General features: G+C 36.4%; 1 protein-coding gene and 1 long non-coding RNA gene across 3 annotated transcripts in view; one reads left to right on the forward strand and one right to left on the reverse strand.

The window, feature by feature from the left end:
- Nucleotides 1–22199, reverse strand: part of MIS18BP1 (MIS18 binding protein 1) — a 41231-nt gene extending 19032 nt beyond the window's left edge. The window contains exons 1-9 of one of the 2 annotated variants that reach the window (XM_057306419.1): nucleotides 22057–22199; nucleotides 19148–19782; nucleotides 14405–14886; nucleotides 8728–8801; nucleotides 6931–7061; nucleotides 4581–4668; nucleotides 3458–3615; nucleotides 2694–2845; nucleotides 2123–2219 (exon numbers count right to left, since the gene is read on the reverse strand). In XM_057306419.1, coding sequence (XP_057162402.1) covers nucleotides 2123–2219; nucleotides 2694–2845; nucleotides 3458–3615; nucleotides 4581–4668; nucleotides 6931–7061; nucleotides 8728–8801; nucleotides 14405–14886; nucleotides 19148–19688 — 1723 coding nt within the window. In that variant the 5' untranslated portion in view covers nucleotides 19689–19782; nucleotides 22057–22199. Of the gene's footprint in view, nucleotides 1–2122; nucleotides 2220–2693; nucleotides 2846–3457; nucleotides 3616–4580; nucleotides 4669–6930; nucleotides 7062–8727; nucleotides 8802–14404; nucleotides 14887–19147; nucleotides 19783–21779 lie in introns of both variants that reach the window. The other variant, XM_026513663.4, reaches the window with a different exon arrangement.
- A 69-nt stretch (nucleotides 22200–22268) lies between these two features.
- LOC130542560 (uncharacterized) overlaps nucleotides 22269–27053 on the forward strand; it is a 99123-nt gene continuing 94338 nt past the window's right edge. The window contains exon 1 of the long non-coding RNA XR_008957214.1: nucleotides 22269–23202. This is a non-coding gene — a long non-coding RNA (uncharacterized LOC130542560). The remainder of the gene's footprint in view (nucleotides 23203–27053) is intronic.

The following is a 27053-nucleotide window of genomic DNA, read 5'->3' on the forward strand; positions in this document are numbered from 1 at the left end:
TCATTGTAAACATATTTTTTATACCAACTGCTCCGTGACTTCTTAGTCTACTTACTGTACACATAAGCTCCTCTTCTGGCCTTCAGTGAAGTGCCCATCTCTCACTGTACTCAAGTGTGAACCATATTCTATGTCTACTAGACCACTATTTCTCCCAATTTTCTTGATTCTCAACTTTCACTAATAGCATTCTACTTGGAAAGTTTTCTTCACTCACAAACCAAATCACTACTTGTTTTAATTCCAGTCTCTAATCTGCCTAATGCACAAACTTTGTCCTGATTCCATCAACTGAATGAAAGTTCTCCTTCAAATTTCCAGAATACTTTTAAATAATGCCATGTTTGACAATGTGCCTTGCATTATAAATACAAACTTGTCTTATCTTTGAACTAGACTGCAAAAAAAATCCTTAATAGTATGAATTTTGTCTTCATTTTTGGATTTTTTTTGTTGTTATAGGACAGAGCCTTTCAAATATGCAGTAAATGATAAATAAATATTTGTTAAATCAACTCTTTAGAGGTAAAATACTTAGGTGACATAAGAAAACCACTAGGGTTACTAAAACCTCACTAGGTATGTTAATTCCTTACATGAAATGCAAGCTATCCTCGTTAGGGGAACAAGGAACTCTATCTGTGTGGCCCATTCTCATCCCTAATGGTAGCAATGGAAACATAGTTTGGCTGAGTTGCCCAAACTCCATGAAACATCATGGGATAACAACCAAATCAGAACTTGGGAATCTTTATTATACTGTGTCACTAAAGAAAGCAAATTAAAATGAGAGAAATTCTCCAATTTGAAACTTAAGAAAACAGAAGCCAAACTAAATTAACTTCTAATTATAAATTATCCAACTGTATTTATAAATAATATATACAAATTATAATCACACCAATCATCATAGTGAAATACTGCAACAACCTACACATATTATGTACCATTTTACAAGATGAATGATAAAATGAAAGACGGATGAGTAATGTTGGATGCTGGGGAGAAAAGAAGCCGCTAAATTATAATTCATGGAGAAGTGGTATTAATCAAAAGTAATCAAGAAAGTGTCTGCAAGATTTCTCAATGGAATCATCTATCTTCATGAGGGAAGTGTTTTAATTCCTCACAGAAATCTGATTCAAATGTTCAACTGGCAATTTGAAAATTTTGAACTTTCTAATTTTAAACAAAATACTTTTATTCTGAATATTTTTATTCATTTTATTAAATAATCTGAATAAAGATTTATCCTATTCTGGAAACTTTAACCTAAGTTGCATGATCCTGATAGTCTAAATAGTATTGCTTTTCCTCTCTACTTCTTTAAACACTTACAAATGTTCTTCACTTTCACTTCCTTTCACTTATAAGAAGAAATAAAAATGCTACTAAGCTGATGGATTTAACTCAGTATGAAATTTTAAACTTGCTAAGGTATAGAGAAAAGGCTCTTTAAATTCTGTTATGCAGGATTTCAATGAAATCATTTTGAAAATCAACACTTACACATAGCTAAATGACGGCATTAATTTCATAAAAAGATTCATAGTCTTTAAACGTTTCTTTTAAATGTAGACCAATAAAGATATATCACCTTAAACATTCCAAAAAGCATATTTAAAATAATTTTTGTGATTAAAAAAAAATTAGGGGTATCTGGCTGGCTCAGTTGGTAGAGCATGTGACTCTTGATCTCAGGGTTGTCAGTTTGAGCCCCATGTTGGGCGTATTGTTTACTTTAAAAAAAAAAGGTTAAAAAAATAAGTAAATAAAAATTATTTAGTACCTAGATTAAGGGAGGCAAACCTACAAGTAAATATGGTATGTAAGGTAATGGATTGTTTTATTATGCAAATCATGTTATATAGAAAAACAAAACCCTACTGTATACCTGAAACTAATAACACCGTATGTTAATTATGCTTCAATTAAAGAAAAAAAAAAAGGTTTAAAAAAAAAAAAAAAACCCACAAAAAACAACAAAACACCCCCGACATTTATAACCACTGAAATACTTGGTTTACCATTTTAGATTTGGAAATTTATGAGATCACTTTTATTATATTAAAAACATTTCAAATAAAAGCTGCTTATTATAAAACCAATAAAGATATATTACCTTGCTTCTGACTTTTAATTATCATTTTGTTTGTTCTTTCACAATTTTCAAGTTTCTCTGAAGACAAGTTTTCATATTCTTTCTTTCTAATTAATTCCTTCAAAACAAAAAGATAGCTTTTTTACTTTAACGACTACTACCTATAAACATGACCTCAAGTATTTTCACAGTATGTATCAAGCACATAAATATCTAGGTACTTTTAGTTCTACAAATTTCATTAATGGAAGCATTCGGAAACTCATTTGCCAGAGCTTAAGCTTTGGAAGTACCATGTGGGTATCCACTATCTTAGTTATTCCTTTATCGATTTAATACCTGTGATATGTCAGTGCATGCACACACACACACACACACACACTGTATTTAAGTCTTATTCTAAGAGCTAAACTTTCTGTTATTATTGATTGCACTTTTCCAATGAGACATGGAGAAAATAAATATCAAGACATTGTCAAGACTAACAAAAGGCTGATATTTAACAGAATTCATGATTTCTGATTTGGTCCCAAACCTTTTTAGTAGCATCACACCACCACTCTACATATCACAGTGTACCATAAAAGCTTACCTGATTAGATAAGTCATTTCCTCCTCCATTTTGAAAAGTATTATTTACTTGGTCATCTGGAAGCCTTAATGGTGGTTTATTTTGGCAATTATCATGGCACATGTTTAATTCTGTGGCTCCTGGCAATCTACTGTGCTTACCATTTTTCAGTTCTAGGTGTACAAAGATGGAGATTTCAACAAATTATTATATAGAAGATAAGCTGCCCTTCCACATTAAAGAATTCACTTTCAAAAAATGTTATCTAGAAAGAGTAGTAAGTTAATGTTCATACTTTTTTCCAGCCGGGGGTAGGGTGGGTTGTGAGGCAGATTACAGTTTTGGCAAAGAATTGACACAACAGTTCTGCCAGCTACCTTTATAGCAATGGTCATTCAAAAAACATGCCATTCCCTCTATGAAAGCAAACTGGTTTTATTCTGTTAACAAAAATGTAATTTAGTATAAAAATATAGGCATCTGTAATATAGGTCCAAGGCAGGTTGGTAGCCTAAATACCTCAAGTCTAGGAAACTGAAAGAATAACCATCTTTCATTGACACGTTTATCAGTGTTCTTGATTCTGATGAACTAAAATGTAATATTTAAAGAAATAAGCAGAATGCTAACTATGAGCAGACTGCACTGCAGTTTTTCAAGTATTAAAAAATAAGAATTTTAGGGCAGTGTAAGTCAAAAACTCAATGCAATATAAACAGATAAATGTGGAGCTCATGTAAGAATTTATCACTATACCAGGAGAAAAAAAAAAAGAGCAAACATACCCAAATGACAACAATCAACGTCGTAAGTAGTGCTGGCTCTTTGGAGGACATCTATTTGGTTTTCTCTTGCATTATTTTTTGAGGATTTTCGTACGTCAGGGACAAATCTTCCAGTTTTCTGTTTTTGTCTGGCCTTTCCCTCTTTCTTTTCACAAGCCCTAAAAATAAGTATGTATTTTTTCCTTTAATACTTGTTCTCAAAAAACAAAAACAAAAAACTAAATATACAAATAAAATCCCTCCGATAAAAATTTTCCCCCCAGCAAAGATTACCTTTAATCTTAAATTATTTAAGCCTTTATGACTTCTACCTCTTCCCCCACAAAGAACTGAAGGACAACACCTTAAATCAAAAGAATCAAATAAAACCTTGTAAGTGTTTACTATTCTATGCTTTTATTTTCTATTTAAGCTAATAGTGTAAGAAAATTACAGGACAAATGCTGCCAGTTGCCTATATTTGGAAATAAATTTTACTGAAACACCACCACATTCATTCCTTCAAGTACCGTCCATGGTTGCTCTTCCGTTACAAAAGCAGAGCTGAATAGTTGACAGAGGCAGTATGCCCATAAAAACACTTCCTATCTCGCTCTTTACAGGAACCCCCCTGCCTGGCATTGTAAGTTATACAATTGTACTGTGATTAATTATGTCACTGTATCCCCTATGAGTTCCTTTAATGGCAAGAGTTTTGCTTTGCTTTCCCTGTGCCAACACAGTGTCTGTTAAACAACTGAAAATAACTACTGAAGGAATGAATGTAAGAAAAAAGGACCAAGAACTTCACACTCATGTTTAACAGCCGCACGCCTCTTAAAGGGTAGTTGAATGAGGACACTCCCTGAAATGTCATCAGTGTTATTTACCTTTTAGATTTATTCCATATGACAGAAATTCAAGTAAAGTATTACTGCTTTCTAAAAATCCAAGATCAGAGAGAACTTCAAAACTAACATTCCCTACCCCCCTGAAAAAGAAACTAAAACCAATTTACATTGGTTACATGAACAGATATATTTGTAAAAGCCCCTCAAATTTTATACCTAAAATGTGTTCATTTTATCAAATGTAAATTATACCTTAATAAAGTTACTTTTTAAAAAGTTAAGAAATACTTTACCTTAATTGTTCTAGAAAATTATCAATATGCTCTTTCCATTTTTCTGGAAAGCCAAACATAAACTTCCTTGTGAGATAATTTGGATATCCTATTTAACAATAAACAAACAAAAAAAAATTATCTAAAAGCCGAGAATTTTAAAGATGTCATTGGTTCATTAGGTCATTGAAAAAATATATACTTATTGCTCACTTTGTGCCAGGCACTGCCACAGACATTAAGGATTCAGCAATTAACAAAACAAAAATTCCTGCCTTCATGGAATTTGCCTTTTAGTGTGAACGAGAAAGCAAACCAATAAATAAACACCTTGTTTGTTGGTCATCAATGCTACGGAGAAAAATTACGCAAAGGGCAAAGGGATACGAGTGTATTTATGCTGGGGGAGGAAGAAGGGTACAGGCAGCATTTTTAAAAAGGTTAGTCACAGAGGTTCTCACTGAAACAGCATCATTTGAGTAAAGCTTTGAAGGACATGAGGGAATGAGCCACGTGTCAATATGGGATTAAAACACTGGAAGCAGAGGGAAAGAAATAAAAGGCTATGAGGTAATAGTGTGCCTGGCCTGATGTAAAAATTAGTATAGTTGGAGTGGAATGAAAGAAGTTTGTACTAGGAGACTACTCAGAAGGGAATAGAGGCAGTAGGGGAACATGAAAGATGATAAGGCTCTGGGGTCATTTTATGGACCTAGACTTTTACTTTGGGTGAGATGGGAAGCTATAGTAAGATTGTGAGCAAGGGAGCCACAGGATTTGACTTACTTTAACAGGACTGTAAAAGCTGCTATTTTGAGAAGTCTATGGAAATACAAGTGGACAAATAAGGATTCTGCAATGATTCAGACAAAAGATAAGGGAGGTCTGGAACACAGAGGTCAGCAGAGGCCTGGCTTCCCAATAAATTATGGAGATAACGCCAATTAGATGTACTGACCCACTAAATGTGGGTGTGAGAGAGACTGAAGATTCAAGATGTCTCCAAGGATTGTGGCTAGCCACTGGAATCAAGGAAAGAGGCGGAAGACTATTACCTAAGCAGATTTCAGGGAGAAGACCAGGTTTTAGACATATCAAGTTTGAGATGCCTGCAGACATTTTACTGGAGATGTCAAACGGGCAGATGGAAAATGAGTTGAGTGGCTTGGGGAGTTTTTTTGGTAAGAGATATAAATTCGGCATTTGTTACCATATAGATGAGATTTAAAGCCTAAAAGAAATCAGCACAGCACTGAGTGTATACAAAGAGCCACAGTCTACCCCATTATTTAGAGGCAAAGAACAAAGAGCGAAATAAGCAAATAAACTAAGAAGGAACAGGGAGTAAGGCAGCATGAAAATCTGAATATACTGTTTCAGAAGGCAAAGAAGTATTTCAAGGAGGTAAGTATGACTGTGATAAGAATATACTAGATTTAGCAATGTGGGGGCCACTGGTAACTGTTATAAGGGCTGTTTGGTAAAGAATTTCAGTTTAAAGCATGATTAAAGAGAATTTCTTAAAAATGGGAAAGAATTCAAGGAATTGGAATCTGAGCTGTTTTTGCTGTAAACAGTAGCTGAAATAAGTGGGGTTAAAAGGGTTTTTGTTTTGACAGGATAAGGGAGAATTACTGGAGTGATATCCTTGAGTAAAAGAGGGAAAATGGAAAGTAGAGTACAAATGGAGAGGCTGACACAGACAGGAGTGTGGACAGTTCATTCCTGACAAAAGCAGAAACAAAGGTAAGCAGGTCAGTAAATGTGATGGTGAAGTTCTCTTCTGATTGTTTCTATTGCTCAGGCGTTCCGCTCTCTCCCAGTACCTCTCATGTTAGGGGAAACAAGGAGGTATTGAAAATTTGTAAAAATATGCAATAGTCATCAAGGAGGATGGGAGAGTGAGTGTAACAGGGAAATGTGGTAGGATACCAAATAGCACCAAGAGACCACAACTTGTTGCTGGTAATCACAAACTTAAATACTCAGGTATGTTTTTCTTCAGCCTCATTACTGTGCACAAGGCATATGCAGGAAATTAGATTATAACAGGACTGGGGTTGTGCTGGGCAGGTTCAACAAACTAGAGAGTTAAATTATAGTCTCATAAAGCAATTCCTCACATAACAATGACTCACTTGAATTTTTAAAAATCACTGGACTTATTTAAACTGTCAATAAGGGTGATTAAATCAGAGACAAATGGTCAACACATATAATAGTTTTACATAATGTGGTCAATTGTTTTAATTTTTATTTTGATTGAGTCATAATTTTAAAACACCTAATTAAGAATAAAAGATAGATATCACTGTTAGAAATATGGTTAATTATTTCATTTAAAATAATTTATAATAAAGACAGTCATTACCTGCTTCCTTCATGGAAATCCGGTCTATCATCCCTTTTAATATATAAATATTGCCTGACAAAGTCCTAAGTTTGTTGTGCGTAATCCGTTCTATAATTACATTACTGTGCCAATATATGTTAGTGATGTCTCTAGGAGAAAATTAAAGGCCAAAATATTCACATTTTACCCATAATCACAATGTACATATATAAGTATACAAGTTTATAATAATAGAAAGTAATAAATTTGCACTCCAGCTACTCTAGCAATATTATTCCTCTAATTACACAACATCTGTGGGCCAAACTTTGCAGCAGAACTCAACTGCCTGGCTAATGTGATCATCAGAGTATGTATCAAGAAACTGCACTGTGGCCAAACCAAATTACTAATACAAAATTTATCATTAGCAAGGAAGCAGGGGCCTTCCCTAAATGACTGGGGCTGACAATGTTTGCAACTTCATCTTAACTGATGCCAAGTTTCCGAAGAATGTTTTCCTGTGTCCCTCCTAAGGGCCTATACTGTGGTAGCTATCATGCAGTTACATAGTTTGGATTCCTCTAATCCTGTGGGGTTTTTTTTACCCTCACTACCCATCCAAGTATTTTTACCTTCCTCTTTGAAATGTACCAAATAGAGGTTCCAACTGGGAAAAAAATAAACTGCAAGATCAAATCACTAACCCATAAATCTACTCTTCATATTTCCTTAAATGAAGCTAGGAATATAAAATAGAACAAAATATAAAGATGTATTAGGTAAATGTTGAACATGCCCAATTCATCGGATAACTAGTAATAAACACACTAATTATAAGTATAATATGACAGTTAAGTTCCTTTCATTTGGTCAAATGGGATTAAACTCATACATATTTTAATACAGTGATCTTGTGCTTTTTTGTTTTATTTTACTTAGCTAACATTTAAATAGCACTCCAAAAGCACTGTTCTCAAGTCTTACAAATATTAACTACTTTAATATTCAAAATAACCCAAAGAATAGGTAATATTATTATTACCATTGTGCAGATGAAGAAACTGAGACTGAAAAAGGATAATAATTTGCCCGTGTCATACAGCTGGTAAGGCAGCAGCAGTGGGATTCCAAAAAAGGCAACACAGCCCACCTCTTTGATATTAAGGGAATTGGCCCAAGACAAGCAGAAATAGAATGGGCAAGACAGATTTTAAATAAGCAACTTATAAACTTCTAGGTGAGTACCTGAAGAGGGATATCTTATATTATTTTTTTACAACCTTTTATTACAATTTTTTTCTTAGCCACTAAGAAATTGGTTTTGAAAAAGAGAAAATGGTGCTAATAGAGTAGGAAAATTAGGCAAAGCCCACTTACCCGATGACGCTTTTGCTTTAGGGAAAACCAGAGTGTGCCAATGATTACTTAATATGTAGCTGTATGGCAAAGATTTAAATAATTCTGATTCCTTTTCTGGATCAGTAATTTGGATCTGGTTGTCCCAATTTAGATGTGAGAATCTGGACTGAAATGCACGTAGTAAATATTAACTACCCATATATAATTAAGCAGAGAACACCAGTCCACTTATTAGAACCTCTGAAAAAAATAAAGCATTGTGTATACAAATTTGAGTTGTTACTATTCTAAAAGGAACTTAACAGGTGAAAACAAGAAATCTGGTTACAGTCAACATCCAGCTTCTGCACAGTCCTTTTACTTTTCTGGCTCAGTTGGTAACCTGGTTATAAAGTCTTTGTTTTGGAAGATGCATCTCCTTTTAGCTCTCATACACTTATAAATTTTATTAGAATACTGAAATGTTATACTTACGTCAATTTTCCTTCTACACATATAGCAGTGTTATTATTAATGATTTTAATCATCCATTCCTGTAGCTGGACCACCTAATCAGCATAAAATGAAATATATGTTTCCTGTGTTACTTGTAGCAAAAACATGACAATATCAATTTATATCAAATTAATAGAAAAAACTCATGTAAGTAATCCAAATGATTCTTTAGTGCTCATTTATATAAGAATCACATTCTATTTTAAATATAAGGTAAAAACTCTTGTATACAATGAAACAGAAAAGAGGGAGATTGAATGGAGGTTGTACTGCATAATTTTTCTCCAATCCAGAATCAGTTCTACTTCAAATATTCTTATGTCAAATATCTCAACCACTGGAGAAAAAAAAAAAATCACCTAAAAGTCTAGGGAGCCCATTAAGGACAAAAGACATAACTTAGATAAAAGAGTCAGTTGTGTAATATACACTTCGCCATCATTCTTATCCCTAAAAAATGTAGCATTTTTTCTTTTTTTTTGCAAAGTTGATTTGGAGTTGCATTTAATTTTCTTTAAACTACAAAGGTGATTGCTAATATTTAACAGCATTCTATTCCAGAGCAAATACCTAAACAGCTCAGAGAATTCTCTATTTTAGGACAAAACCCTATTGTAGAGGAAAATTTCTGTGAATGTCTGTGCTGAGAAATTGCTTCTAGTGAGTAACAACTTAACACTGACCTATTTCTGATGAGAAATTCAACAAAAGTCATAATTTGAATAGCCATTTACTTTACATACAAAAAACTGTGAATTTATAAAGACAAATCCTTCAGTGGTAGTTTTATGCTGAGCCAGAAAAAGACGTTAAAATGGAAGGTGCTCCTAGTTATTGCACTTCTCCTCAATTATGTTTATTTTTTATTTTATTTTTTTCCTCAATTACGAAGAGGCAATGAAATTCCTTTTTCATTTTTAGTACTTCCACATTTGGAACTATCTAAGATCAAGGAACAGTCAGATGGAGATGACATTAAAAATAAAAAATAATACTACGCAGTGAGTGTCCCAAGCATCTTAGATTCAGTGAGTCATGTTATCCTTATAACACTAGGAGGCAGATAATATTTTCTTCATTTTATAGATAAAGAAACTATAAAGTCAAGTTAAATAACTTGTTAGGGGCACGGACTGGTTACAAATCCGGGAATTCTTGCTCCAGAATCTTGTATCATCCTGCTTACATAAAATATCAAAATGTTCATTCATATTCATTCAGCAAAATATTTTTGACCTCTACAATATGCCAGGCACTGTTTTAGGCAGTGGGATTCAGCAAGAAATAAAACAGCTGCCCTATTAGAGCAAACATTCGTGTGTGTGTGTGTGTGTGTGCGCGCGCGCTAACGTGCACTCATGGGGGCTGGGGGGTGGATGTGTAGAAGCAAGTGGAGTGGTGGTGGTTATATCCAAACAAATGGACAAATAATGTCTGGCAGTGATAATTATCAAAAATAAGTAAAGGACATGCTTACTTAGATATGATAGGGAAGATCCTGGAACAGAGAACTGAATAAAGTAAGGGATAAAACTACAGGTTACCTGGGAATAGATTCTCCCAGGCAAAGGAACAGGTACAAAGTCCCCAAGTAGATAGCACAGAGGGCACAGTAGCTTGAAAGGAATAAGCAAGAGAGCAAGAACAGGGAGTAAGAGATGAAGTTAGGCATGTCAAGGACTGAATTATGTAGTCCTGTAAACTATGGTAGAGGCTTAGGGTTTTCTCTTGAGATAAAATATTACTGGAGGATTTTAAGAAGAGTAGTGACATGATTTAATATTTTAAGGGGTTGCTGGGTAGAAATTGGACTATTTAAAGGTTCTGGCAGGGCACCTGGGAGGCTTAGTTGGTTAAATGTCAGACTCTTGATTTCGGTTCAGGTCATGATCTCAGAGTCATGGGATCTAGCCCTGTGTAGGGCCAAGTGCTCAGCGAGGAGTCTACTTAAAGATTCTCTCTCTCCCTTTCCCCCTTCCCCTGCTCGTGTGCACCCTGTCTTTTCTTCTAGGGTAAACAAAATCAGAAGAACAAAAACAAGAACAAGAACAAGAGGAGGAAGAGGGGGAGGGGGAGGAGGAGATGGAGATGATGATGATAATGATGATGATGATGATGATGATGATGATGATTCTGGCCTCTGTCTGAAAAACAAAATGAAGGAGAGAGAGGCAACAGGGGAACCAAGGAGACCATTAGGCTACTGTAGTAATCCAAGAGATTATGGTACCTTGGACTAGGAGGTAGTGGTTGAATAGTGAGAAGTGGCCAGATTCAGGACAGTAGAGCCAACAGATTTCCTCACAGTTTGGATGTGGAGTATGATAGAAAAACAGAAGTATCAAATGAATCTAAAATTTGTAACCTAAATATTTGGGGGCCTGGTATTACTGTGTACCAATATGGGACACAACAGAGAGAAGTTTTGGGGGAAGAAATCAAGAGTTTAGTTTTGGACATATTAAATCTGAGATGCTTATTAGATATCAATAAAGAAGTCCTATAGACAACTGAATATGTGAGTGGGGTTTAGGAGAATGTTCTGGACTGGAGATATATATTTGGGAACTATCAGTAGAGAAATGGAATTTAAAGCTACAGCAGTGGATAATACAGTCTTGAGAATGTGTGCAGGCACTCGAGAATCAGTTTCAAGGACTGATTCTGGGGAATTCCAACATCATAAACTGTGACAAGAGGAAGCAGCAAAGGGTAATGAGAAGAATGGCCACTGAGACAGTAGAAAATCAAGAGTGAGATATCATGGAATTCAAGAAAATGCAATACAGTGTTTTAAGAAGGATGTTTTGATTCACTGTGTTACAACCCTTGTGAGCAACAGAATAATAAGAAATAATAATTATTGGGTTTGGTGATATGGAGATCACTGGTGAACCTGAAAAAGGCAATCTTCATGGAGTGATTTATGAATGTTCGAAGTAGAACATATTTAAGAGGGAATAAGAAGAAACATAAACTGTGAATACATGCACCTCTTTCAAGGTGTTTTATAGTAAATAGAAACAAAAAAATGGGGTGATAGATGGAATGGGATAGGGAGTAACAGGAAGGTGGATTTTTCTTTGCATTTTTTTTTTTAAATGCCGGCCATGTTTCAGCAAATTTATATGCTAATGGGAATTTTCCAGAAGAGAGGAAACAATTGAGGGGATAATTAGAGGGACAAAGTTCTTTAGGTGGTAAGAGGAAATGAACTGGCCTTGAAAAGAGAGCACAAATTCTTCATCCATTATAAGAGAAGGGGAAGCGGAATACATGGATAGAGCAGCAAGTAGATTGGTGGATTTGGTAATGCGAATATGAGGTTCAATAAACTGAGAATGAGGAAGAGAGGAGATCTGGAAGTTTTGAGAGAGAAAAAGAATGAAATAGCATTCTAGGAAAGTCAGCGTATGGGGTGGATTAACAGGTGAAGTGTAGCAGGACTGATGTTCAATGCTGAGAGCCCACTTAAGGTTTACTGTCAAGTTTAAAATGAGACCAGCGTGGCTGCACATTTTGTTCCAGCCACCTGTTGCTTTTTTTTTTTTTTTTTTTTTTTAGATTTATTTATTTTAGAAAAAGAGGAGCGGGGAGAGGCAGAGGGAGAGAGTATTAAGCGACTCCGCACTAGCTCAATCTCACAACCCTGAAATCACGACCTGAGCCAACACCAAGAGTTGGAGGTTCAGCCAACTGTGCCACCCAGGTGCCCCTGCCTGTTGCTTCTTAGGTATATGAGTGAAACTTAACTAGATCACAACTTTGTCAAAAGAGAACAGAGGGAAAAGCAATAGAGACCTGAGAGTTAAATCAAGGAAATGGTTACAATGATGGGACCATGGAATCTGTAAGGTAAAGGGGTAAATGAGGACAGGAGAGCACTGCTGGACTAAAGGGTTGCCTTAGTAAGGTGAGGTATTGATGGTGGGGGAGAGGGAAGAGTGCTAGGGGTAGAATGATCTGGAAAGGCAGGAGTTGGTGAAAGCAGGATGCTTGAAAGTGACAATCTGGTGCATGTACTGGCAAAGACAAGGTATGAGTATGACTAGGGTAGAGGGTAAGGGAAAGGTCATTTAAGATCAAGAATTCAAGGAGGCTGGATGGATCATCTATATGGATGTGTCACCAGAGCTGATGACAGAAGTAGCAGCAGAGGCAAAAGTAAAAGGTATTAAACACTTCAATAGTAATGCAAGGTCATGACTAGCAGGTTGTATTATATAGGACTACAAGAAGGAACAGAGAGTGATAGAGCCTTATGGCACTTGCTTCAAAGAAGCTGGGGAGGGGGAGTGGGGTTGTATTAAAGAGAAGGAAGGAAAATGGCCTGAAATAGTAATGAGGAACAAAAGAGATACATTATATCATCTTTAGGTCCAATAATGTGGGATATGGGAGAAAAAAGAGCCACCATTTAAGAAAAGAAGCCATTATTTTGGTTAGAGCAAGGTTAAGAAATGTTTACAGAAAATTGAGAATTTAACATTTTGCTGATGATACACCCTGAGTTCAAGAGGGTACAATGCAATGTTTGGTGATGAGCGAGAGAGTGGGTCAGAACTAGGGGATGTACAGAACTGTATACAGATAAGATTCTTGGGAGGCTTGGTCTTAGTAAGATAAACAGCACTGTAGCAATGACAGAATTAGTACTGTGGGATCTCCCATTACAGCGGTCTTCAAACTTTTTTGCTCAACCCATCTCACATATTTTTAAAGCAACATCTAAAAATATTCATCTAAGTCTAAATATTTGCAAATATGCAATTTCCAAAGAATACACTGAGATATAAAACTATAACTGTTATGGGGCACCTGGGTGGCTCAGTTGGTTGAGCATCTGACTCTTGATTTCAGCTTAGTCATGATCTCGGGGTCCTGGGTTCAAGCCCCACACTGGGCTCCACACTCAGCAAGGAGTCTGCTTGAGGATTCTCTCCTCCTGTCTGCAAACCACCCCCACCCCTCATGCACTCTCTCTCTAAAATAAAAATAAATCTTAAAAAAACAAAAGTATAACTGTTACATCACACTTCCAACATGGGGCTTGAACTTACAACCCCAAGATCAAGAGTTGCATGCTTTACTGAGCCAGCCAGGCACCCCTCAATTTTAGATGGAATTTAAATACCACTATTATCCTTTTAAAAAGTTATGGACACACCTTTAACAATTGGAAAATTTACATCTTTGTCCTGGAACTTGTATTCCATTCCACTTCATTCATAGAATTTATCCTAATGTAACATAGCGTGATAGCCTAAAGTGTTTTATTGGTCACTCTATATTATTTTACAATAGGAAAAATTCTCAAGTCTTCATAAGCTATAATCCCTTTCTCTTTTAATTGTTGTTAATAGTACCCCAAGAATCAGAAAAAAAAAAAAATTAAAAACAGAAATGAATTCAGTGTTCATCCCTGAAGGGAGTAAGGAAATTGTTGAAGATTATACAACTAGTAATAGCGCAAGGTTAAGACTTAACACTTGGATTCTCTTACTTTCAACCCACTGCTCTTTTCACTAAGCCACAATGCCTCTACACGACATAACAATAAAACACAAAAATGAAGCTACTAATAAGAGTTTAAGAGCTCAGTTCTTGAAGAACGAGGGTAAAAACATAAATGTAAATCTGATGTAAGATGCCCTACCTTATTTTTTTTAACTCCATTTGTACGAGTTTGACGTGTACTTGGAGGAGAATGATTTGAAGCATTTCTTTTTGATTTCCGAGGTATTGTTATATGAAATCTTGGAGTTGCAAGCACAATTTTACAGGTATCATTTATGGAACCCAGATCAGTATCTCTGGGCATTGTGCTCTCATTTCCTTCCTTAATTTCCTCTTGTGAAGTCCTTTCTGTTGTCATCTTACTATCAGAAACCATTGACTGACCATCATTTTTAACAGGAACACAGTTAGTATTGAGAGTCTCAACAGCAGTATTTTGGGATTTTTCAATGACAGAATCAACGCCTTCTAAAACAAAGGTGTCCTTTTTGGACTTAGTGGTTACAAATGTATTCTCCCTTGAGTGAAGAATCTGTTTAGCCAACTGAGCTCTAGGTAATGCCTTGTTTGAGAATCCTGCAGTTGAAATATTTTCATGTTCTTGGTTCAGAAATGGAACCTCTGCAAAAAATACAAGACCAAACAAAATTTATAGAAGAATCATATGAAATTAAAAGAGAGAAATAGAATAATACCAAACTGTTTATATTAAAAAGAAGTGTTCAGGTTAGGAATGCTCCACCCTTTTGCCCAGTCTCTCTGAAAAGGATGCCTACACAGGGCAAATAAGTATCTAGAACATTCAACTATACATTCAACAAAACAAAAAGCACTTTACCATAAATTAAATTATGCAGAGATGCTTTCTTTTCCTGCTGACATTGAATCTTTTGCTTTATCAGAAGGAAAGTACTATTTGATGATACTAGAGAAACTTCTTGCACTGAAGTTGAGTTTTGTTTTGTTTTTAAAGAAAGAGGAAATTGAATTGTATTAGTCACTGAGAAGAAAAAAATGTCTTTTATTAACATTTAATAATGATCAGATCAATATAGTATACTTCTGTAACATAGTTAATTACCCTTTTTATCTTCTCATGCTTTCATTACATTCTCTGTATGTACAGTATGCTGAGAAAGAATTTTTTGAAAACTACATGTTATAACTTGTCAGCTCTAGACCAAAGTATATTACTGGACTTCGAAGCTTAGTGATCTGGAATAAAATTCTGGTGCTGCCACAAATCAGAGAGGCATATCTTAAGATTATATATGAAGTGCCATCCAGTCTGGAAAATTCTGATTCTGCTTCTGGTTGCTGTAAATTTCTAAAACGTGAAAAAACAGGTGAAGAGGTATAGCTTGTATGTTAAAAGTTGCAATGTTGTGACTCAATAGCAGACACAACCATAATTTATACACCTTTGACATCTCTTTAGTAGACCTTCGAAGACAAAATCTGGTAGGCTTATCTACTAGACAAGTAGGGACTAATAGTATTGCCTACATTTTATTCTACTTTATATCCTAGATGGTTAAAGTTTTATTTCTTGAAGGTAGAAATGAGTTTCTTTCACACAAAAAGGGGAGGGTAACAGACTTAAAATTGGAGGAAAAATGGAATTATTTTATGTTTAATTTAAAATATTCTGACAAAAATTGGTAGTGATTATGTTTTAGTAAATATGCAGCTTTAGTTTTAGAAATCTTAAAGATTTTGTTATAATGATGTGTATCATAAAAGAAGGGTTAGTTTTTATTTCTTTAACTCATTCTACTAGAAATGGCATGCAATGCAGTAAAGACAAGCAGGTAATTCAATCAGATATAACCATGATATAGAATCTAGGTCATTTATTTTAGAGTACAAAGTCCATGCAGATTCTAAAAGGTCTCTGAAATTACATACAAAATTTGTGTTTCTATAGGTGTGCATTTTCTGGGAAAAGAGCCATCAGATTCTCAAAGCAGTGAGTTATTTCTTCCTCTCTAATTCCACTTGACAAATAAAACATGCTTTAATGTGCATTATTTGCTTCTCCCTTTCCTCCCAGACTGTACGAAACAGATTTTGTGTACTCCCCTACCTCCATTCTAAACTCCCTTAGAAACTCTGCTTTTTGTATCAAAACATATCACTGTCTTTGAAATACAACAATATATCCACAGTCTATTGTGTAGTAAAGAGCATGGCCTTTCAAATAAGTACCTGTATTAATTCTCAGCACATCACTTATTACCTGGGAGACGTGGAGCAGACATAACCTCTTTGTAAGCCCCATGTCCTAGACTATTAAATGAGCATCTACCCAGTGTCTGCTGAAATGATTATATGAGATAGTACATGTAAAATGTTTAGTAATTACTGTAATTCATTAAAATCTCTATTTCAAATGTCCCAAATTCTGATTATTCTATCCTCCCAGATCATTCTCTCAAATCCAATGACTATCCTAACAACACCTAACACTTCTTCACACTTCCTCATCTACTTCAGGTCCTCTTATCTCTGTATAACTAACTTAAATTTCACAGTCCCCTTATACACACACCTCAACACCGTTGTCCTCTTCATCCTATTTGATAAAATTACAATCCTGACAAAATTCAACTCCCTGCCTATTCCCCAGCAGCACCTATGCAGCTAAATAGGACTAAAGGAAAACTCATAACCATACTGACTACTCTCATTTAAGTTCATGCTCACAAGTCTCAGGTAGATCCTTAATGTTGCACAAGAAATCAAATTTAGGGGGTGCCTAGGTGGCATAGCAGTTAAGCGTCTGCCTTTGGCTCAGGGCGTGATCCCGGCGTTATGGGATCGAGCCCCACATCAGGCTCCTCCACTATGAGCCTGCTTCTTCCTCTCCCACTCCCCCTGCTTGTGTTCCCTCTCTCGCTGGCTGTCTCTATCCTGTCGAATAAATAAATAAAATCTTAAAAAAAAAAAAAAAAAGAAATCAAATTTAGGCCTAGACCATTTACTCTTCCACTCTCCTGTATTATTTAAACCTCCACCTCCTCAAACTTTAATACCAGCTTCCCATGCTCACTTTCAGCTTATGATTTTATTGCCCACTTCAGATTATTTCTTAAGTCATAAACACTGCCTATCTTCTTGTTGAACATAATCTGTTCGTGTTCCTAGATAAGGCCAAAATTTCCATTTTCAGATTCTGTTCCATCTCAACTACTCAAGGGTATCATACTACCAATTTTAGTTTTTCCTTCCCTACTGGATCATTCCCAATAGCATACAAAACTGTTCATTCCCCATATATTAAAAACAATAAAATACATATATATGTATATTAAAAAAGAAATATATTTTAAGTAGGCTCCAGGCCCAACATGGGGCTTCAACTCAATAACCCTGAGATCTAGAGTTCTAAAGACTGGGACAGCCAGCCAGCCACTCCAAAACTAAAATATTTCAAAACCATACTTCCCTTATTTCTTTGCTCTCTCCGGAGAGTCATCGACACTTACCACTGTCAATTTCTCTCCTTCACATTCTCTCTTGAACCCTCCTGAATCACATTTTTGATCCTATCACTCCACTAAATCCCCTCATCAAAGCCACCAATGACCCCCATGTTGCTAAATACAATGGTTAAATCTCAGCCTTCACCTTACTTGACTGATTAGCAGCATCAGATATAGCGAAAGACCCCTTCCTTAAAGCATTTTGTTCTTTTGGCTTCCCAACTATCACTTCTGGTTTTTCTTCCTCCTCATCTTCTTCTTATGGTTCGTTTATTCTTAACTTCTAAATTTTGGGGTGCCTCAGGAGTCATCCTTGAATGTTTTCTCTTTCCACACTTAATCCTTGATGACCTCATTTAATCTCTTCAAATACCACTTAGGTGCTAATGATTCCCGAATGTATTTTTCTCACCTGGACCACTTCCCTAAATTCCAACTATTTTTTTTCAACAGCCTAATCACATCTACACTTCAATTTTTAATAGCTATATCAAAACTAACATACAAAAAACTTAATTACTGAGAACCACCCCGCCCTGTCTATCCCATTTCAGTTAAATTATTCCATTCTTACAGCTACTCAAGCAAAAAAACCCAGAACCGAACAAACAAAAAAAACACCCTAGAGCCACCCTTTATATCTTTTACATTCTGCACCCAGTCTATGAGCTCTTCCTTTCAAAATACACCCAGAATCCAACCACTTATTATTCTCACTGCTACCATCTAAACCAAACCAACACCTATCTCACCTAGATAAATGTACTATTTCAAATGGACAGCAAGTGATATTTTGAAAATATAAGTCAGATCTTGTCACTTCTCTGCTCAGAACACTCCACTGACTCCTTAATTTGCTCACGTAAAAGGCCAAACTCTTACATTCACCTATAAGGCTCTATATATTATCTGACTCTACCCGTCTCCTCCTTCCCACTTCTGTCCACTCACTCTGTGATATACTAATCTCATAGCTGGTTCTTGAATTTTTGAGGAATACTCTTATTCCAGTGTATCTGTACCAGCTGTGACTTTGTCTGGATCATCGTTCCCAATTTTTCCAAAATTCTATCTGTATCTATCACCACCTTCAATTTTTTGGCTCAAATGCCATCTTCTCATTGAACCACACCCTGACCGCCACATGGAAAATTACAACCCACTCCAACTCTCTCCATCATCCTTACCCTGCCTTTTCTTTCCATAGTACTTCTCTTCTATTGTACCATAAAAACTACTTATTTAAATCTGTCTCTCCCACCACCTGAATAAGAGCTAGTTACACAAGGGTTGGGATTTTTGTCCATTTTGTTCACTCGTGTATCCTGAATACCTAAAACAGTATCAGACACAATAAACACATCAAAGCTTTTCAACCAACACATAAGAAAACTAACCTCTTGGTGAATTTTTATCTGATTGGCATGATCTGTTGTTTTCCTTTTCTTCACAGAGGTAGGTATGCTGCAATACTCTTTTCTCAGCTCCTTCAGGAGCAACAATTTTCTTTTCACTTTTTGGTGGTTCCAACAAACTACCGTTTCCTGATGCTTGTTCTTGCTTGTCACGCAGTACTTTTTCTTTCATTCTTTGAAATATTTTTCCTGGTGATTCATAGTTTGCTTTATTTTTCAATCTATCCTTGTTGGGCTTTATAGCACTGATATCAAGAGAGCTGTTAGAGGTGGTAGCCTCTGCTAGCATGGTGGAATGAAATATATTTTTATTACTAAAATTTGTCATTTTTAGCAAATGATTCGTTTTATGGTCATTCAGTGTTAAAGAGGAGTTCTGATATTTTGCCAAATCTTTTACAGGAGTAAGTGTGTCTGCAGGAATGCTGTCAAAAAAGATTGCATGCATGGGCATATTTCTTCTCTGAGAAGAGGTCTCTGAAGACAAATGCACTCCTGGATGTTTCAAAGGTGTTGCAATCATCTTGAGAAACAGTAGAAACAAATTTTCTCTAACAGATAATTCACTTAAACACAATATTCAGGATAGTAGACCTTCAGCAGGGGTCCAGAGGAACCTGTAGTTCAATGTGAAATCAACCTTTATCATGATTTGGTGCAAAAAAGTTTATTTGCTTTCCATAACAATATTATACTAATTAAAAGGTTTAATTGGTTCATAACAACACTGGATAATCTATAGCTTACAAATCTAAGGTTTTACATTTTTGTTAAAGACTTATTTTATTATTCTAGATGAGCAGTCTGGTCTTTAAATTTACTTCTCTAGAAAAAAGTAGTATTCACCAAATCATCTACTTAGTAACTATAAAAACTTAATTTTGAGCATCTGATTTTTAAATGTACTTGAACCTCAAGTCCTGGAGGTTCCAATCTAATACTGCATCAAAAAGCATTAAATGACATCTGCATATGGCACTATATTAGACTGTAAAAGATTAAATTTCACAAACATTGCTTTTCCTTTTAGGTACTTAAATGTTAAGGCAGCAGCTATGATGATACATCCTAATGAAAGCTGAAAGATTCATTCAATTTTTTAATTAAATAATTCCCAATCCTGATTATGTTATGCTGCTGAACATTTTAACTATAAGGTTTTAGTTGAAAAACCCTCAAATCAAAAGTAAATTATACTCATGATTTTTTAAAAAATTAGTGCTATTTAGAATTTTTAGAGGAGATCATGTACTTGAGAATAGATGGTCTTAGACTTGTTTTAGCTTGCTTTTATAAATACTTTTTTATTTCCCTCACCTGTAAATTAAGATTCTAGGTGATGAACCATATAGTTGCATTTTGTAACACTTGGTAAATAAATAAAACATTTCCACCTAAGGACCTTGGAACTTACGAGTTTCAACTTATTGCATCTCTATTGCTGAATTTATAACTATTCTAATCAGTGTTTGACATCATATAAGCATAAAAAGTATATCACAGAAAATACAAACACAGATCAAAGAAATCAAGTATATTTATCTAAGTAACTTGTGTGAGAAGTATGCAAGTTAAAAATTCATATGCAAATAGTATTTTATCCAATAGTTTGTAAGAGAAAAAAAAGGAAATAGTCCTCAATAACAAGAGCTGACAAAGAAGGCTATCTTGGCAATCTAGTCCTGTGACACTAAAACTACTGAATTCTTCCACAGAATGTTCATTCAGTAAATATATACTAATAATGCATAGATTTATGTGTTTGGCAATGTGCTAGTGATAGCAACTCTATGCTGAGAGTTAAAATACTCATTAGTGGTTCACTTTATACTCTCAAAATCAAAAATGAATAAATTGGGACAACTGCACACTAAAAACTGGCAAAGTTTGTACAGGTTTACACAATCTCAATTCCTCACAATCTAATGAAATGCTCAACAGGAAGTATAAAATGCAAATAAACTAGTCCACCACTATGGGAGGGAATTCTGCTACATCCATACAAATGAATTCTATGTATTCAATAAAAAAGATATATTCCTATATAAGTACTGACAGAAAACAGCTAGGATATATTAAATAAAAAAGGAAAGAGTAGAAGAGGACGTACAATCGCATTTCTGTAAAACACAAGAGCATAAGCATAGGGGAAAAAATCTGAAAGTGTACCAAACTGCGAACAGTGTTAACTTCGAAAAGCAGGAATGAAGGAGCCCTCCATTTTCTCAATAATTTTATTAACATCTATGTATGTTTGCAACCAATGTGTAATTTAACCAGAAGAAATCATGAGTTCGATGGATCAACTGTTTCTATGGCACTGTGGATTTTGGGGTCCAAGGGCAGTGATGCACACAAATCACTCTAACGTAAAGGTTTTTTACTAGAAGTGATTTTAGAACAAAGACCCAGAGCGTTCACCATCGAAACGAATCTCAACGATAGTAGACACGCAACAACTATGTACACACCGAATGAGCAGTTGCGAGGCCCCTTACCAAAACCAAAAACGTACAAATGCCCTCGCGGGCCGAAAATGCTGAGGGGCTGGGACTCTCAGCGCCAGAGGGGACCGATGGCAGGAGGAGAGGGGACCGGGGCAAGGAGTTCATACCTTGGGTGGAGGGCCTGACAGGGCTAGAAGGCGGCAGTCCGGGCTTGGCTTCGCGTGGGGTGGGCGATCCCAAGGCTCGCGCCTCTGGCCCAAGTCGGCTACAGCCCCCACCCGCAGCCCGGCCTCAGGTTACCCTCACTTCCTCCGCGAGGTTCCCTGACACCCCCAACAGTTTGGGAATTCAAATTTGAAGAGTCCGCCCTCCAGCCAGCCCCTGATTGGCGCGCTCAGGAACTACGTCACCGTGCGACTCGAGAAAACTAGGGGTGGCCCCTACCGCGCGGACGATGCTGTTTCCACAAAAGAAGGGTAACCCCAAGCGGCCAAAAGTACCGAGGGCGCCGCTCTAGTCTTCTGCAGAATTCGTTTCGTTTTCAGAGGGCGCGCGCCCCCAACACGTTTCGCCGCTCCTCCCGTTATGCTCTGCGGCAGGAAGGCTTACGTCAGACGTCGCTTGCGTTCTCCTGCGCTACAGCGGTTATTAAGTTTGGCCTTTCTCAGCTACCGTCGTCCCCTACTGGTTTGGTAGCTGGTGTTCTGCTATCTGTTGCTTACTTGTCTGAAGAAACAGCTTTCCGAGTTCGTTTGAGAGAGCTTTTCGTTTTCCCTGCCCGCCAGATATTTGAGAATGAGAAAGAACGTTTTGTTGTTGAGAGGATAATAGATTGAATGCAAAGTTATACTTGTAATGAGATATTTAATTGGAGCTGTTTCCCCAAGAAGTGCGATGTTTTCTGAACCTGATTTTATCGAATCCCAAAAGCTTTCATGTTGACGACTTTGGGTTGCAAAGCAGTTTGTAACACTGCACTGAGACTGAGCCCTGCCTTAGATCGCACCCAGTGTTGCTCTACTCTAACCACAGCGGATTATGGTGCAGCCTTCACTCAGCGCCTTGGCAACACGCATTCGCTGACTGGAAGCATTGCGTAGGACGCCCTGTTTCAGGCTTGGGGGCGGAGAAGGAGGAGCCAGAGGAGTAACAAATGTTTTCAGTCCTAAACCCCTTCCAGCTCTGATCTAGCATCTTCTCTCCGTTAACTCCGACCCCCTTCCCAACGAGGGAGCATGGCAAAGGAGAGTTTATTTTATTCCTCATCCAGGAAAATTCCTCAGCATCCTAGAACAATATATCTCATTTCCTCGTTAACACTGGACTGAACTGGTGGTAATGGATTGTTTAAAGTGACTTTTGCAATCCCCTTGTCTAAATCCTGTTTTCACTAAATCTTTTGCACACCGAATATTGAGTTCAAAATATAAATCTAAAATATGCAAATGAGTGCAAGTAAGGAGAAGAAAACAGTTGAGGTGAGGAGAGGAAAGCAAATCTACATAGATAAAATGAAGTTTCTGTGAAGCATAATGAGAAAATGGCTGGACATGAATTTGCACCAGATTTGTGGAAAAAGCTAGACTTAAGGTATCTGTTAAGTGACATGAATGAAAGTGTATGAAATGCACATTGTGTGAGAGAGACTTTGAGGAGATAAGCATTCATATTCCAAAGCATCTGAAATAAATTCTATGCCTGTTATGGAGATGGCCATGGCTCACACATTTAGCCAGAATAGGAACCTTATAATATTAAGGGTAGACACTCAGAAATACAGACTTTTGTTTTTAAATAATCACTTTTCATGTGAGAAATAACTAGTATATAGCATGCTCCAGGGTGAACAGCAACAGGGATCGATACAAGGATGACTAAAGCTTTTCCAAACAACCTGGAGAAAATAGTTTGTGGATAACAAACTGTGATGAGAAGGCATACAGGCAAAGGGACAATGTTCATCTGTCCATTGGGACATCAACATACTGCCCTGGGTGGGCCTTCCTTTAAGTTTCAGTCAGCCCTCTGGGATAATCTGCCCAGTATTAAGTCTGTTACTCATGGGAACACTTGCAGACCCACTTAGGGCCTAAAGGACAGACATAGGAGGAAGGGAATGGAAGCCTCACACTGTGTGGGAGCTGCTGCCAAGGCATCTGGGTCTGCTTAGCCGGGAGGAATAGTCCCAGGATAATGGTAAGTTCCAGCAGGGTACTAATTGACCATATAGCATTTTGCATTTGCTGGAGAATTAGAAAAAAAAAAAAAGATGCTCTTTCTTAAAGGCCGATGGTTCTCAACCAAGGGTGATTTGCACACACACCCCTGGTGGGGGGGGATTTGGCAGTGTTTGGAGACATTTAAATCATAAATGTCACAACTGGGAGGGATGCCACTGACATCTAGTGAGTAGAGGACAGGAATGCTGCTCAACATCCTACAGTGTGCAGGACAGGGCTTCCACTACAAAGAATTATCCAATCTAAAATGTTGATAATGCCAAGGGTTGAGAAATTCTACACTTGTAAGATGTAGCCCTGAGACAGGATTTTAGCCTCTTTTCACTCTCTCAGTTGTGCTTCCCTTATCTAAGGTGCAACTGTGCAATCATTACTGCTATGTCTGGGCCTAGAGGAGGGCTGAGGATGCAGTCAAAAGGGAGGTTATCCAGGCTGTGTGAGGGGAGGACCCTTCAGTGGAAAAAACTGCCAGAGATTGCTGTGTAATAGAGACAATATTACAAGCATATAAACATATTGCAAATTGTAGTAAGTGCTATTAAGACATATCAGGTAAGATCCTGCAAGAAGCTGTTGGTAAGATGGAGTTAGGAGTCCCAGAGATTTATTGGGAGATAAAGCCTGTGAAGGTTAAGGGAGAGAAAGAAGGATTGGGCCTGATAAATCTTCAGACTTTGTTACATATCTGATATTTGTGGAAGAAAAGGAGAAAAGGAAGCAAAATCAGGCAGAGGGAGCCTAAAATTGCAATGCAGATTTGACAAAGTATTGGCTAACCCAACAAGGAATCTTGTGGTAACCCATCAGAGGTGTCCTGGAGTGGGCAGAAGTAGGTAGATCCTGGAATCCATAATGGTGGAGGCTGCCTGGGAAGAAGATGGCCTTGACTCTAAGGCTTAAAAAACATTTTTTTTAGGGAAGCCTGGTTGGCTTAGTCAGTAGAACTTGTGACTCTTGATCTCAGGGTTGTGAGTGTAAGCCCCATGTTGGGTGTAGAGATTACTCAAAAATAAAACCTTTAAAAAATTTTTTTTAATTACATTTTTTGGGATTGAGATATAATTGTTGTATAACATTATATTAGTGTCAGATGTACGACATAATGATTTGGTGTATGTATATATTGCAAAATGATCACAAGATGTCTAGTTAATATCCATAAGTACACAGTTATAATTTTTTCTTGTGAGAACTTTTAAGATCTACTCTGTTAGCAACTTTCAAATGTACAGTTAAGTATTACTAACTATAGTCACCATGCTGTATATTACATCCTCAGGACTTAATTATTTTGTAGGGAAATTTGTACCTTTTGACCACCTTCACCCATTTTACCCATCCCCACCCCTGCCTCTGTATCAAGGATGCCCTCAAGGTCCATCCATGTTGTTGCAAATGGCAGGATTTTCTTCTTTTTTAATGGCTGAATAATATTATAGTGTGTGTGCGTGTGTGTGTGTGTGTGTGTGTGTGTGTGTGTATATATATATATATATATATATATATATACTTCTTTATCCACATCTTTATCCACATCTTCTTTATCCATTCATCCTCAGTGGACACTTAGGTTATTTCCATGTCTTGACTATTGTTAATAATGCTGCCGTGAGCATGGGGGTGCATATATCTTTTTGAGATAGTGATTTCCTTTCCTTCAGATATGTACCCAACAGTAGAATCCTGGATAATCTAGTAGTTCTATTTTTAATTTTTGGAACAATCTCTGTACTATTTTTTTAAGTGACTGTGCCAGTTTACAATCCTAACAACGGTATATAAGTATTCCCCTTTCTCCACATCCTCACCAACACTTGTTATCTCTTGTCTTTTTGATGATAACCATTCTAACAGGTGTGAGGTGATATCTCATTGTGGTCTTGATTAGTATTTCCCTGACGATTAGTGATGTTGAGTGTCTTTTCATGTACCCGTTGGCCATTTCTGTGTCTTCTTTGGAAAAATGTCTTTTCAGTCCCTGTGCCATTTTTTAATCAGATTGTGGGGTTTTGTTCTATTTTGTTTTATTTTGCTTTGCTTTTGAGTTGTATGAGTTCTTCGAATATTTTGAATATTAATCCCTTATGAGATATATGATTTGCAAATATTTTCTCCCATTGTGTAGGTTGCTTTTTCATTTTGTTGATGGTTTCCTTTGCTGTACAGAAGCTTTTTAGTTTGATGTAGTCTCACTTATTTATTTTTGCTTTTGTTGCCTTTGCTTTTGGTGTCAAATCCAAAAAATCATCAGCAAGACTGATGTCAATGAGCTTACCACCTATGTTTCCCTCTAGGAAACATAGTTTCCTAGTTTATGGTGTATAGTTTCTTAGTTTATAGTTTCAAGTCTTACGTTCAAGTCTTTTATTCATTTTGAGTTTATTTTTATAATTTTGAATTAATTTTTGACTTGATTTTATGGGTAAGACAGTGGCCCAGCTTTTTTTCCTCTTGCATGCAACTGTCAATTTATTGAAGTCAAAGGCTTTAACAGATCCTGAAGGCAATGCAGTTGGAGGCTGTTAGCTAACCACACTCCTCATAGAGCAGTGACACTTTTTCGTGAATGGAGATCAGAATTTCACACTTCATGGCTGCCTCAGAAGGACAATTAAAAGGTTATAATAGGAACAGTTTATTTTCAGTGGCTTTTGATTTTTTTGCGTCCCACAATAACAAATATGTTTTATATTTTACCTAATAAATGCATAAATACATATAACTAAAACAAGAGTTTTTCAAACATTACTCATCCTTACTGTGTGCAATCATGCTGATGTTTTCCTGTTATATTTCCTGTTTTTTTTATGCTTGTGTATAACTGTAGGACAGTGTGAATATTTTCATGTTTCTGCATGGTTAACTTATTTTTTTCTTTTTAAAATATTATGATGAAATTCACATAACTTAAAATTAATCATTTTAAAGTATACAATCCAGTGGCATTTAGTACACTCACAATGTTGTGCAAACACCACCTTCAAAAAATCTTCATCACCCCAAAAGTAAATCCCATACCTGTTAAACAGTCATTCTGTATTTTCCTTATCCCATAGTCCTTGTCAACCATCAATCTGCTTTCTGTGAATTTTGGACATTTGACATAAATGGAATCATACAATATGTGACTTTTGGTGTCTGGCTTCTTTAGCATTTTTTTTGAGGTTCATATATGTTGTAGCATATATCAGTACTTAATTC

Source organism: Ursus arctos, unplaced genomic scaffold, assembly GCF_023065955.2.
Source record: "Ursus arctos isolate Adak ecotype North America unplaced genomic scaffold, UrsArc2.0 scaffold_37, whole genome shotgun sequence".
Classification (NCBI taxonomy): domain Eukaryota; kingdom Metazoa; phylum Chordata; class Mammalia; order Carnivora; family Ursidae; genus Ursus; species Ursus arctos.